The sequence below is a fragment of the Macrotis lagotis genome, chromosome 2, assembly GCF_037893015.1.
Source record: "Macrotis lagotis isolate mMagLag1 chromosome 2, bilby.v1.9.chrom.fasta, whole genome shotgun sequence".
NCBI lineage: Eukaryota > Metazoa > Chordata > Mammalia > Peramelemorphia > Peramelidae > Macrotis > Macrotis lagotis.
Window position 1 is genome coordinate 173,507,571 of NC_133659.1, and position 14,262 is coordinate 173,521,832.

The following is a 14,262-nucleotide window of genomic DNA, read 5'->3' on the forward strand; positions in this document are numbered from 1 at the left end:
TACCTGTAGTACCTATCTCAAAGGGTTGTCTGGAAGCTTAGATGAGATAAAGTACAGCTTCAAAGGCCTAAATAAATGAAAGTTGTTCTTCATCATCTTCAGATGAGACAGAGGCTAGGATTTGAAAATAATTTGGCCACTGACTCAGATGAGACAGCCTAGAGGCTTAGTCTTGGGGATGGAAGGAAATTCCCAGTCTATCATTTCTTCTTCACCTAGACTAATCATCTCCAATGCAGAAAACAAATCATATTGTTGACCCTGGTCTTTCCTACCTCTTCTCCATTACCAAACCCACTGTTCTTACCAGGCAGCCAGGCTAGGCTGCTATGCCCAGTATAGTGGGGACAAGAGACCAATTCAGAAAAAAACCCTGATATCTTAAGTTCCAGGTTTGGTTCTTCCTCAGCTTTGCTAGGGGACTTCAGAACTGGTCATCTTCCTTGGCACCTCTTTCTTGAGGCAACTGGTAGCACAGTGGCTGGAACCCTGGAGCCAGGAAGAAGACACAGGTTCACCAGGTCTGTGACCTAGGGCAAGTCACTTCACCTCTGCCTCAGTTGCTTGAACTGTGAAATGGGAACAGTAGCACCTACTTTTCAAGGGTGTTGTGAAACTCAAAGGAGGTATTTGTAAAGTGCTAACCACAGTGTATGGCACAGAACAGGTCTTTCATAAATGATTGTTGTCTTTCTTTTACTTTTGTTCCCTGTAGAAGAGTTTGTTTTGAGATGGGCAACCCAGGTGGAAGTCAGACTGGGCAGCCTTGTTGCATCTCTCTCCTCCTTAGTCTATTGACTGCTCAATCATAGTGTTTTTGTGAGGGAGGACAGGACAAGATCCTCATAGGAATTCTCCAGGATTTTGGGCTGCTGGCCAGACTGACCCTCAGTCCACCCCGCCCAGCTCCCCTCCCTCAGGGGCATCACAAAAACCGGGGATGGAAAGAGCCATTTTAGGTCAAGCCCTACCCCCAAGCTAGCCTCTCTATCAATAAATTCCCACATTCTGGATCTAGCTAGAAATGGCCCTAGGAATGCAGTTCCCTCTGGTTTCCCACTCTCTTCCAAGGTCACTGGTGGCTGTAGAAACAGGCAGGTTGTAGGGGTTTAAGCATGTAGAACTGGGGACTCCTTTTCTATATTTGCCTCCTTCATAAAGAGAGAAGCACTGGGGTTTAGGAATTGGCTTACTAGGTCTTTCCTCCTTCGGTTCTCTTGTCTGTGAAAGGGGAACAAGAAGATGGTGGGTTCTTAGGTAACAGTTTTACCCTGTTCCATACCCACCACTAAGACTAATTATTAGGGGCTCTGGAGCTACTTTCCACCTTTTCTGCCCAGGTCCTCTGAGAATTAGTTTCCATGATGACATGAACCCAGAGGCCTTTGTCCTTTGTCTGAGGATGGCACGTGGACATCGTAGGGCAGAGTTGTGCCGAGCACCACCAGGCTCCTGGCAGAGGGTACTGCCCACCAAAGGAGAAGGGCAATGATGGTGGGGAAAGGGGGAAGGGTAGTCACTGGGGATATGTTCCATCCCCAGTCTGGGCTGGGGCTTAGGGAGCAGGATTATGCATATGGACCTCTAGATCTGCTCCATACTCTGCCTTCCCCAGAGGGTCACAGATCCTGAATGTCTTGACTGCAGAGAAGGTGCCTCACTATGGAATGCCATCCAGAGAATACTCTCTAGTCCAGAGCTCCCCACCTAGCTCAGTTAGAACATAGTTAAGGATAGAATGGAAAGACTGGCTGGTTAGCCATCCTCAGTGATACCCATCCTAAACTGGTATCAAGGCAGGATTGCTTCCTCAACCTTTACCAAACTCCTTCTCCCTTTTCTTTTCCTCACTTGCTTTGCTTCCCCCTTCTCACTGTAACTCCTCTCCACATCTATAATCCAATGCAACATTTGCTTCTTGCATGATGAATTGAATTTCTTTCCCCTCTGTGCTTCTCCAGGTCTTTGGAAGGGTTAATGTGATTGAGACCTGGGAATGGAGACTGAAATTCCTGGGGTTTACATATAGTTGGTTGAAACTTTTATTCCCAGAAACATTTCTGTGCGCTAGTGCAGCTCCTTCCCCAAGCTCAGGAGCTGGGGAACCCAACTGATCCAGCTTGAAGAGGAGGAAGAGGGTCCCCATTATCTCCGATCTCACTAGGAAGACCCTCTTTAAAATCTGTTCCATTCCTTTCCTGACCTCTAGGCAGCTTGGTCCTTTTCACTCCCTTGGTGTTCACAATCATCTCTTTGTTGACTGACTACTCCTAGTTATCTTGTCTCTCCTGCTAATTTCATAGTTGGGCCCTACTCAAGTCTTTAGCTTCAAACATGACCAGTGTCTCTCAGCCCCATAAAGAATTAGATCTAAGGGGCAGCAAGGTGGTGCAGTGGATAGAGCACCAGCCCTGAAGTCGGGAGGACCTGAGTTCAAATCTGCCCTTGGACACTTAAATAATTACCTAGCTGTGTGATCTTGGGCAAGTCACTTAACCCCCATTGCCTTGCAAAAAAAAAAAACAAAAAAAAATTAGTTCTGCCAATGTAAATAGTAAATAGCTTCCCATGATTCTGCTGTTCCTCAGAATTTCAGGCATCAATACTGTGATGGGATGTTAAGGGTCTAGGTGTATGAGAAGTCTGAGGGAGAATTTGTCCAGTAGAGAACTTTGAGCAGGGTTGAGGCTAGAGAGAATGTAAGTTTGATCAGGAACTCCTACTTTTTGTGGCTTTGCTAACTCATGTTTCATTCCCTTTTAAAATTAGCTTTTTCTTCTTTCCTGTTCTTTCATTTCCCTCTCTTCTCTTACCTCTCACTGTCTCTCTTACTCTTACCTGTCTCTTGTCGCTGCTTGTCTTTCCTCTTTCCCCCTCATCCTTCCCCTCCCTCCCCAGATTAAGCAATTCCTAGAGGACACAGAGGAGGCAGAACTGGCTATGTTTGTAAAAGAGTTCCCTGGGGGTGAAGTCTCCCACCCTGAGGCAATGGGTTCTTCCCAACTTCGCCTCCCGACTCTCCTGGATCCCTGTGAAGAAAAGGAGGCCAGGACCCCTCCCCGGATCCAGGTCGAAAACCAGGCTCACCCCTGCATTTCTTCCTCAAGCATGCTCAGCCTCTCAAGCAGGCCTCGGAGCCCCTGGGGCAGGCTGGACCCTTATGATTCCTCTGAGGTAGGGCTTTCCCACCCCCCTCCAAAGGGCTAAAACAGATAAGGGAGGAACTAGAGAGAGAGTAATTTAAGGGATTAATGGGGATGTTCTGTCCCAAATTGGTAGATTATCACGATGTCCCCAATTGATTCCTCCTTATTCCCTGGGATCAATAAAGTTGAGCTCTCCTCAGTAAGAGTCAGTAGGAGCAGGAGTCCAGGCCAGCAGGAATGAACCTAACCTGGAGTCTCTGGGTCCAGTGTGACCAGCACCTGTTTTCTAGGGTTGTGAATGAGTGGGAGGAGGATAAATCTGAATCCAGGGAATCCTGCTATACCTTTTTTACAGAGCATTTTACTTCCTCTCTGACAGGATGATAAGGAGTATGTGGGGTTTGCTACTCTCCCCAACCAGGTTCATCGAAAGTCTATGAAAAAGGGCTTTGACTTTACCCTCATGGTGGCAGGTATGGTAGAGATTGGGGAGTCTCCCATGGGGAAAGGGTAGGGATACCTAGAGAGTATCCAAGGCCATATCTCCCCAAAATTATTGGCAGGAAAGATGCTGAGGGAGTTGGGGAAAAGAAGGGGAGATACTAGACAGGTAGCTGAAGAATCTTGGATTAGAAACAATCTGATGCAGGGAAAAGAAGCCTAAATCAGAAAGTAGAATGCTTGGTTTCAAATTCTGGTTCTGCTGCCCAAAAGCCTAGATGACTGTGGGCAAGTCTTCACTTCTAATATAAATAAGTGGGATGGATTAGATGAATTCTAGGATTCCTTTTTTAACTTTCTTTGGGTCAGAAAAGGAGGGAGAAGAGCTATTACCAGTACCCTTCCATTCTCTTCCTACTCTTATCATATGTCTAGTTTAGGAAGAAGTCTTCTTATTGTTTCCCAGACCTAATTGGGTGCCTCTGCCCTCTCTCCCCACCAGGAGAGTCCGGGCTGGGCAAATCCACCCTTATCAATAGCCTCTTCCTCACTGACATGTACCGGGACCGAAGATTATTGAGTTCTGAAGGTGAGCAAATGAGTGGCTTGGCTAAATGCTGCAAGGGAGGGGAACCAGGCAGATCTACTACTTCTGTAAGGAAACTAGTGACCCTTCAGAACTTCCTTGGGTGGGTGGGGGTCTCCCCTTCATGTCTTGACTTCTCTAGATCCTTGGAGAGGGCTGAGGCTCCCCAGTGATGACCCCTGCCCAGTCTGGCAGTTCTTAGCAGGGTAGTAGAGAGGGGGCAGGAGCCAGAGTCATGTGCTCTTAAATGGGTCTCTGACCCCTTAAGGATTCCGGGAATCCAGAGAGAATCCTGGAGCAGAGAAGAGGCTGGGGCTGGAGCCAACAGCCACCGGCATTTCCTGTGTTGGGAATCATGCAGCTTGCTGGTTCCCATAGAAAAAAGCACCCAGATAAGGGTGAGAATGGAGGCGGGTGAGGAGGTCTGGGCAACGAGGATAGATACCTGGATTTTGGTCCAGAGGAGGCCCATGTGATTGGGGGTACATCTTCCCACTTCTACTTGGGCCTCAGTTTTTCCCTTCTCCAGAACGGATCATGCAAACAGTGGAGATCACTAAACATACCATGGACTTCGAGGAGAAAGGTGTCAAGCTGAGGCTCACGGTCGTGGACACACCAGGTTTTGGAGATGCTGTGAACAACACCGAGTGGTACAGCTCTCACTGAGCCATCTATCTCCCCATTCCAATCTTCTCACTTAAGGGGGAGGTGGGAGGGAGGAGGGAAGATGGGAGGGATTCAGGAAGAAGAGGGAGTGGGTCTGACTTACAGGGTAGGTCGCAAAACTTGAGTCCCTTGGTTGGGACACACATACAAGTTCATGTGTCTTCGAGATTCACAAAAATTATATCCTTGGAGTACCCCTGGGTGTTGGATAGTGCAACCATCTCATCTCCTTTTTCAAAGGCTGAGATAAATTAAAGTGACTTTCTCAAGATCACTCAGCTAGTAAATGACAGAGCCAGAAGTTGAATTCAGGTCTCTCCTAACTCCAAGTCTGTCATTCGCTCTACTGGGTCATACTGTCTCTCAACTGAACAATAACTGTGAGTTGGGGGTAGGGGAAGGGAAGAAAAGAAAGTGACCAAGAAAAAGGACTGAGTAGTTATCTGTTTAAATTACAGAGCCTGAAGCAAAATCTTGAGCTTTTATTTATTTTTTTTTAATTATGTGCCTACTTACTATGCTAGAGGATAGAAATCAGTCAACTTGCCCTTCTTAAGCAATAGGCCACCACTATGCTGGAGACTGAGAATACAAAGAAAGACAGAAACAGTCCCTACCCTCAAGGATCATCTGTTCTAATAGAGAAAGCAAAGGTGTAAATAGCTAAATACATAGAAGTTATTTTCAGAGGAGGTAGATGATGGGAGAAGGGAAGGCACAGATCTGAGCTGAGTCTTGAAAAGAAACTAGGGACAGGTGGAGGCAAAGGAGAGATTGTGCTAGGGTTTGGAGATAGAGGATGGAATGCCACTTTCTAGGAACTGCAAGTGGATATTGTTTACTTGGATAGAAGGATTTGGGTAAGGCTGGAAAGGGAGGAATTTAAGAAAAACTTAAAATTACAAACAGAAGACTTTATATTTAATCCTCAATGCACGGCCACTGAAGCCACTGAAATTCATTGAACAGGAAAACCCACATTAGTAGCTTAGTGGAAGATGAATTGGATTAGAGAGGGAATTGGAGGCAGGGAGACCAGTTAGAAAGGTATTGTAGTAGTGCAAGTGAGAACTAATAAGAGTCTGCACCAGGATGGTAGCTTGTGATTAGAGAGAAAAGTGTTTATAAGAGTTTTGCCAAGAGGACCAATAACATCATGGACTGATGTCTTGTCTTTGTGTGTGTCTGTGTGTGTGTGTATGTGTGTTTTAGTGAGGCAGAGTTGCACCAGTCTTCAGCCTCATTCCTCATTCTCTTTTCCCTGAGTCATTAAAGTCCAGTGAAGGATAAAAGTCAAGATCACTGGTGATGGTTTGGGACACAGTGACTGACATTGGCATTTTCAATGTCTTACCAAGTCAGCCATCTTCTTGGCCATGGTAACAACCATCAGGAAAAGTCTTCACATATGTGTGTTGTACATTCCCATACTTCCCATAACATTTCCATAACAGGTTTGAGACCTGTTACCCTCACCCTGATATATGTCGAGACAATTTGCAGTTCTTGGGGCCAAAGGTGAGAGTTGGATAATTCAGTTGGATGCTAAAGGTGAATGAACAGCCCTGAAAAGGTCTCAGCAGGACATCATACACCTTAAACACAGGGATATATAAGATGATACTCAGATAGATAAAATGAAGTTTTTTCAAGGCTGGAAGAGACATGGTAGCAGGGAAGGAGTCAATAGAAGAAGAGACCAAACATGAGAGAACATGGGGATGGGGGGGGGGGGATGATAATCTTCTGAAAAAGATGGGAGGAAATGGGATCAAGGATACATGTTGGCTTTGGTAAGGAGAAGGGTTTCCTCTTCACAAAAGATTAGAGTGAAGAAAGGAGATGGTACTAAAAGGTAACTGAATAAGAGATGAGGAAAGGAGAAGGAAAAGCACTCTAAGAATGACCTTAATTTCTTCTAATAAATATGAAACATAGTCTTTAGCCTGGAAGGAAGGGGAGGAAGTTATGCCATCAAAGTTTAAGGAGAGTTGGGAAAGTTTGGAAAAGTTGCTATAGATAATGGGATAGTGACTCAAGGAGGAATAGAATACTTGCCTTGTAAATAGTGAAAGTTCAATTAAGATTAGAAAACATAAATGTGTTTTTTTTTGTCAAAAGTATTTTATTTTTTCCAATCATGTGGAAGGATAGTTTTCAAGTTCAACTTTGAGTTTCAAATTTTTCTCCCTGTCTCCCTCTCCTTCCCCCTCCTCAAGATAGTAAGTAATCTGATATAGATTATACATATACAATCATGTTAAACATATTTTCACATTGGTCATATAGACAATAGAAATTTAAAGTGAGTCCACTGGCATGGTTTCATGATTTCTACAATTCAGTTAAATAGCACATAAATAGAAATTAAGGAGGAGGGTTGGGGCTTGGCATAACATTAGGAGGAAAGGGGCAAAGGATTCAAGAGTAGAGGATAGTGGAGAGTTAAATTGGTTCACCAAAGGATTGGGGGGGGGGAAGGAATAAGCATTTCTAGTGCCTAATCTCTGTCAGGGACTGGATTGACTACTTTAAAAAAAAATATCTCATTTGTTCCTCAAAAACATCCTTTTATGTGCTGTTGTTATATCCCCATTTTATAGTTGAGGAAATCGAAGGAAGCAGAAGTGAAGTAATTTTGGCTAAAATGCAGATATTTTCAACTCCAGGTCTAGCTTTCTATCTCCTGTAAGTTAGTGCAGGAATGTTAGCCTAGGAAAGCCCTAGAGGGAGTGGCAGTCAGGTCATGGTCAGGGCAAAGAACAGAATTAGGAGTCAAAAGGCATAGGAAAAGAGAAGATGATAACAGATTATAATCAGATAAAGGATTTTAATAGTTCTTACCCAGAGAAGTAGATGGCAAAGTGATAACAAGGTCAAGGTATGGTCATGGTATGGTCATCTATATAGTTTAAGTGGAATGGAAGAATAAATCATAATAATTGGATAGGATATAGAACAGGAGAATTTGAGGAAGGATCAATATCAGAAGTAAAAAAGGACACTGAGTCCATTGAGGAAATAAAGGGGGGGAAAAGTCCTCTTAAGAGACTTAACCTTCTTCTGAAGGATACAGCAGCAACAACAAAAATCCATGTTCACTGATACATTAAAATTAAGTAATTTGAAGAAAGAGAGAATACAACTTCAGAATCAAAGAGGGTTCATAAAGGAGGCAGTGCCAAGCTGTCTTAAAAGAAGTCAGTTCTAAGAGACTCTTGGGAAAGAAGGATTGCATTCTAGGAATGGAGGCAGGAGAGAATTTGTGAAAGGAAGTAATATAAAATAAGTTTGGAATGGTAGACTTCAGACAGAATGTAAAGGGATATAAAATGACAGGCTAAAAAATCCTAAAAGGGTTTTTGAGTGAGGATCTTGCCATGTATATTCTTTGCCTATACTTGGTTTTTCCAGGGACTTTTTTTGTGTAATAGTCACATTTATGAAAATGAGGGAATGTGTGATGACTATATATGTATGTATCTATACATATGCTTACATACAAACACATATATAAAAATTATAAACTCACAGATTCTAAATTTTAAATATATAAGCTCTCCCTCCCTAACCCTAAATCTACTACTCTGAACTTCTACTGCCCAACCTATATTTGTCTTTGTGTGTGTGTGTGTGTGTGTGTGTGTGTGTGTGTGTGTGTGTGTGTGATTTGTATCCCCAGCTAGACAATGCTTGGCAGACAGGTGTAGGAATAGGGAATGGATAGATAGGGAACATGTGATTTCACTGGTATAGAGACCTTATTGCTAAGAAATTTCTTCTACATATATAAACCAGAACTTATGTTGCAACCTGTGTAGCCTTGGAGCACTACCTATTGTACTAAAGAGGTTAAATGACTTGCACTGGGTTTCATAGTATGTGTCAGAGGTATTTGTTGATTGATTGGTTGATTATTGCTAATTATTAGTTTCACATCTTGGTAGTTTGTCTTTCCACCTACTCTGACAGCACTTTCAGGGCTTGTACTTCTTTTATAACCCAGTGTGTAGTATGAATTATGTTGCTGTATTATTGAATGACTATTACATGGTGTTTTAGGGATTGCAAAGTACTTTACATACATTATGCTATTTGTACTTTCAACAGTCATTTGAAGTAAGTGTTATGATTATTATGCTCATTTGAAAGATGAGGAACATTGAGGCATGAAGGAGATAAGCGACTTGCCTGTGGTCATTCTACTAGTATCAGACACTGGATACAGATTCAGGTCTATACATTTGGCACTCTTTTTACTAACCTGTGTAGCTATACTTATCTTGTCCTACTCTAGGACAGTGTCTTCCAACAAGTGTCAATGATCACTAATATCCATACAGTGCTTTAAAGTTTACAGAGTGCATCACATTATTTAAGCCATATAATAGCCTTTTTGTATTAAATGAATTTGTCAAAAGCTAGGCTTTGGAGCTTTCTCCAGAATTCTGTACATTTTTGCCTATATGTCTTAAAGCCATCCTCCTCTCTCCAGAAGCATAGAGCATCCCTATGTCCTCTCACTTTTCATCCCTCAAGCAAAAAAGACACTTTTCTGAAAACATATTATTCCCCATTGCATTGTACTAGGACCAAGCTAGTACATGAATGATACAGTGACATGAAGAACAGATGTCTACCAGAGAGACAATGAAAACATGTAATTTCAGAAGAATGAGGATCAGAGGACTCAGAAGTGAATCCTTGTTCTTCCACTTGCTACTAGTGTGACCTAGGGAAGGCCAGACCATATCTGGAATATGTGAGGATCATGTTGATAAGCTGAAGTGTGTCCAGAAAAAAAGGCAACAAGGATGGTGAAAGGCTTTGAATGTGTGTCATATATAAATGGTCCTAAAAATATTTAAAGTAGAGTATAAAAGACTCATGGGGACCCTGCTAACTGATAAGGGGGCTGCATGTGGAAGAGGGATTAGACTTGATCTCTTTTCTCCCAGAGGTCAGGATCAAAAGCAATGTGTAGAAAGTAGCAGAGAGGAAAATATAGACTTGATGTCAAGAAGAGCTTTCTATGAAATAAGGCTATCCCAGAGTGAAATGATTTGTTTTAGCAAGTAGAGGGGGGTCCTCATTGAAGATCTTCAAACAGAGGCTGCAGCAGCTGGATGACCTCTTATCTGGTATGTCACAGTGGGATTCATTTTGGGCATGGGTTGGATCAGATATCTATTGAGGCCTCTTCCGACTTTGAAATCCTGTGATTCTGGCACCCAATCTCTCTGGTCTTCAGTTTTTTCGTTTGTAAAATGATGGGGTTGCATTGGATATTAAGGTTCCTTCTAGTGCTAGATTCTATGACCATAACACACCAATGAGAACACTAGAAAGCAATACAAAATCGCCTATAATTGTCAAATCAAAGATGATGTTCTGAGTGTTAGGAGAATTTAAAGGATGGAGGAGAGTGGGGAATTACTTTAGATTAGGCTAGGAGGAGGTGGGACTTGAATTGGGTTTGGGAAGGTGGTTAAAGGTAGTACAATGTAATGATGAGTCACAACCAGAGTATGAACAGACCTGTACCCAGAGGCCACCTTCAGTACGTGAACCCTGGACAAGTCACCTAACCTCTCTTTGACAGTTCCCTCCTCTGTAAAATGGTGACATTAATAATTGTAGTGAAGATCTCAAGAGAATCATGGATGTCAAATACTCCATAAACCAAAAATAAACTTGGAAAAAGGAAGACAGGTCAGAGAAAATAGAAAGCAAAAGCATGAAGGTAGGGATGAACATGCCACCAGTGTCTTTAATGGAATATAACTTGGGGCTTAATTGGTCTTGAGGGGTTCTTTACTGGTGTCCTTCTGTGACAGTTCTCTTTCTTTTCCTTGTCTACCCTCTTCAAACAAGAACCATAAATACCAAATACCTACCACATGCCCAACCCTGGATTGAGTTTTTTATCCAAGACCATGCAATTATTTTCTCCATACTAATAATCTCCTTGGTGTAAGTTGTTTCTAGAATGGAAATTCCCTTTACCAATAAAAATTAGCCACTAATTCATAGCTTTTAGTCTTAGAGCTATCTAGGTTAGTTTGAGACTAAGTACTTGCCTGGTGACACACTGGTAGTATGTATAAGAGGTAGTTCTTGAAACTTAATTTCCTTAATTCCAAGACTGGTCCTCTGCCTGCTTCTTAATGAGAACCAATAAAATTTCAAGCAGAATATAAGGGAACAAAAAAATGATACTATTTGCTTTAAGTCATAGGGTGAATCCCTGGGCTACTCTCACTAAGCTTAACCCTCATTAGCCTCAGGGTACATAGATAGTAGGAACACAATGCTTTGTATATAGGAAGCATTTATTACATGTTTGTTGAAAGCATGCCCCGCTTTTGTCTGTGCATCTCTGCCCCAGTTGGAAGCCAGTAGCTGATTACATTGACCAGCAGTTTGAACAGTATTTCCGGGATGAAAGTGGTCTCAACCGCAAGAATATTCAGGATAACAGGGTGCACTGCTGCCTCTACTTCATCTCTCCCTTTGGCCATGGGTATGTTCTTTCTGTTTGGGGGCACTAAGGCCCCTGTTACTTTTGAGTCTCCCATGGTTGGGATGTTGAAGAGGAGAGAGCTTATAGCGCAGCTCTTTGCTCCAGGAGCCATCTCTTTCCTCCCCCTGACTCCCCAGGCTTCGACCCTTAGATGTGGAGTTCATGAGGGCTCTACATCATCGAGTCAACATTGTGCCCATCTTGGCCAAGGCTGACACGCTGACACCCTTTGAAGTGGAGCACAAGAAACGAAAGGTGAGGCATGTGATGGGATGTGGGTGAATGGGATGGTTAAGGAAGGAGATAAAGGTTCATGCCCTTTCTCCACCCTATTCATTCAACTTGTGTTCTTGCTTAGATTCGAGAGGAAATTGAGCACTTTGGAATCCAGATATACCAATTCCCAGCCTGTGACTCTGATGAAGATGAGGAATTCAAGTTACAGGACCAGGCCTTGAAGGTGGAGACCCTTGAGATTAGTTAGCCTAGGCACTTCTCTCCCTACTCAGAAGCTCCCTTTCTTCCTTCACTCTGGTTAGCCCACCCCATTTCTCCTGGACTGAAGAGTAGGTGGTGGGATGAACAGTTGAGTTGGGGAAGGATTAGTGATATGCTGATAAATGTTAAAAAAAAAAAGCAATTAGCTTTCTGGGAGGCAAAAGTGTATAGAGACTCACTTTTAAATGTAATCTGAATTATTAATACTTAATTACTTTCTTAAGTCTAGAAAATCAACAAAACAATAAATCAAGCCCTGATTTGGAGCATTTGTTAATTTCTGGGGTGTAAATGGGCAACTAGGTGGTGCAGTGGATAGGGTGCCAGGTCTGGAGTCAGGAATTTCCCGAGTTCAAATCTGGATTTAGACACTTATTAGCTCTGTGATCCTGAGCAAGTCACTGTTTGCTTCGGCTTTCCCATCTGTAAAATAAGTTGGAGAAGGAAATGGCAAACAACTCAACATTTTGCCAAGAAAATCCTAAATGGAGATAGGAAGAGTCAGATAGGATCGAAAACTACTAAATTGAAAATACAATGAAAATTTAACAATTGGCTCACACCAGTTAGTAAGAACTGGTTCTAGCTCACCCCTGGGAAGGATTTAAGATCTTAGAGGCTAGGTGCCCTAGATCCTGAAACTTTGGAATTAAAGTGCTCTGGTCAGAAGTCTCTGGTGAGACCTCAGAGGTGAGTAGGTTTGGTAGGCACTGATGGAAACCCTGCCTTCTTCCAGGACAGTATCCCTTTTGCTGTCATCGGCAGCAACACCATGGTGGAGGCCAAAGGGCGGCGTGTCCGGGGACGGCTCTATCCTTGGGGTATTGTAGAAGGTAAAACTCTTGAGTTTTGTGGGGCCAGGGAAGGGAGGGTACTTTCTTGCCCTCAGTTGGCTCCAGCCCCCCACCCCCAGCCTCAACCTAGGCTGATTCCCAGCCTTGCTATGCAGTGGAAAATCCAGGGCATTGTGACTTTGTGAAGCTGAGGAACATGCTGGTACGCACCCACATGCAGGATCTTAAGGATGTGACAAGGGAAATACATTATGAGAACTATCGGGCACAATGCATCCAGAGCATGACTCGAATGGTGGTGAAGGAAAGAAATCGCAAGTATGGCCAGGAAGGGGGCCTGGGGGGAGGGCAGACGGGACGGGAAGAGCCAATCCCAGGAGCCCAAGCAGAGCTGTTGGCAGGTGTGGATGGGAGCAGGCCCTCCACACCTGCTCCTTCAGGCCCTAAGGCTGAATCCAGGCAGGGGCCTGGGGTCTCCTTGCCCTCACTGGCACCCATTTCCCCCGACCTCTCAGCAAGCTGACTCGGGAGTGTTCTACTGACTTCCCCGTCCCAGCAATCTTGTCTGGGATTGACGTAGAGGCTGAGAAGCTGCTCCGGGAGAAAGATGAGGAGGTGAGAGCAGAATGGGATGAAAGGGTTGGGTTGTGTGGTCCAAGGCAGTTCAAATCCTCTGCTTGGCCAGGGGACTTCAACTTCTCTCAAACCCAGTATTGGATTTCATGGAATAGTGGAAAGGTTGAGGGGCATGTACCATTTCTGATAAATTTTTTTCTAGGGCTTTTACCTCATATATGAAAACCATAATTACAGGCCTCTACAACCAGAGCTTACCCCTGATGCTTAAATTTAGAGGGCCCAACAGTACTTGTAATCTTTAGAGCACAAAAAATAGCTGAACCTAGCAAAGATAGTTAGAAGAATAAAATTTTATCTCCTTGAATCCCAAGTTCCATCCCTTCCATTCCTTAGTAGTATCTTTCCCAAATAACCTTTTGGCAGGGTACTTTTTTGCATGATGGGGAAGGGGTTGCCATGAAATTGGGAGAATTTGCTAATTAGAATTCTGTGAAGGGGAATGGACTAGATAAATATTTTTGGTCTTAGGTTCCCTTAAAATGATTGAGGTTCCCCTAAGTAGCATGTGTTTTGTATATTTATATGTATTGATATTTACTAGAAAAAAATCTTAGGATTATCAAAAAATACTTTTTAAACCTCATAGACCCCTTGAAAATGTCTTGGAACCAATCTCTGACAAGTGTTGGACAAGACTGCTTCTGGACTTGCCGTGAAGGATCTAGTCTGAGGAAACAGAATTTTGAAGAGTTCCTAATTTTTAGTGTAGGGACTCAGCTCAATGTGCTTATCTATTTCAGTTGCGAAGGATGCAGGAGATGCTGTATAAAATTCAGAGACAGAAGGAGAAGAACTAGTTAGTTCCCTTGCCTTGGATGTGTGGTCTCCTCCTCTTTCTCCTGGCCCTTCCCAGCTCTTGATCTGCTCTGGTCCCTCAAGCTACTGCCACTTCGCCTTATGTCCCTGCTGCCTCCCTAGAGACTCAAAAGAAATAAAGTCTAACGAATCGGAATCTGATCTTGGCTC

General features: G+C 43.3%; 1 protein-coding gene across 8 annotated transcripts in view; it reads left to right on the forward strand.

Moving 5' to 3' along the window:
- The window catches only part of LOC141513615 (septin-4-like), a 46,207-nt gene extending 31,954 nt beyond the window's left edge, over positions 1-14,253 (forward strand). For 5 of the 8 annotated variants that reach the window (XM_074223612.1, XM_074223614.1, XM_074223609.1 and 2 more), the window contains 9 exons: positions 2,899-3,174; positions 3,526-3,619; positions 4,090-4,176; positions 4,703-4,826; positions 11,231-11,365; positions 11,503-11,620; positions 11,724-11,825; positions 12,600-12,696; positions 12,813-13,265. In XM_074223612.1, coding sequence (XP_074079713.1) covers positions 2,941-3,174; positions 3,526-3,619; positions 4,090-4,176; positions 4,703-4,826; positions 11,231-11,365; positions 11,503-11,620; positions 11,724-11,825; positions 12,600-12,696; positions 12,813-13,180 — 1,359 coding nt within the window. In that variant the 5' untranslated portion in view covers positions 2,899-2,940 and the 3' untranslated portion in view covers positions 13,181-13,265. Of the gene's footprint in view, positions 1-2,898; positions 3,175-3,525; positions 3,620-4,089; positions 4,177-4,702; positions 4,827-11,230; positions 11,366-11,502; positions 11,621-11,723; positions 11,826-12,599; positions 12,697-12,812; positions 13,273-14,036 lie in introns of those variants that run through there. The other 3 variants (XM_074223617.1, XM_074223616.1, XM_074223610.1) reach the window with 2 other exon arrangements.
- Positions 14,254-14,262: the final 9 nt, after the last annotated feature.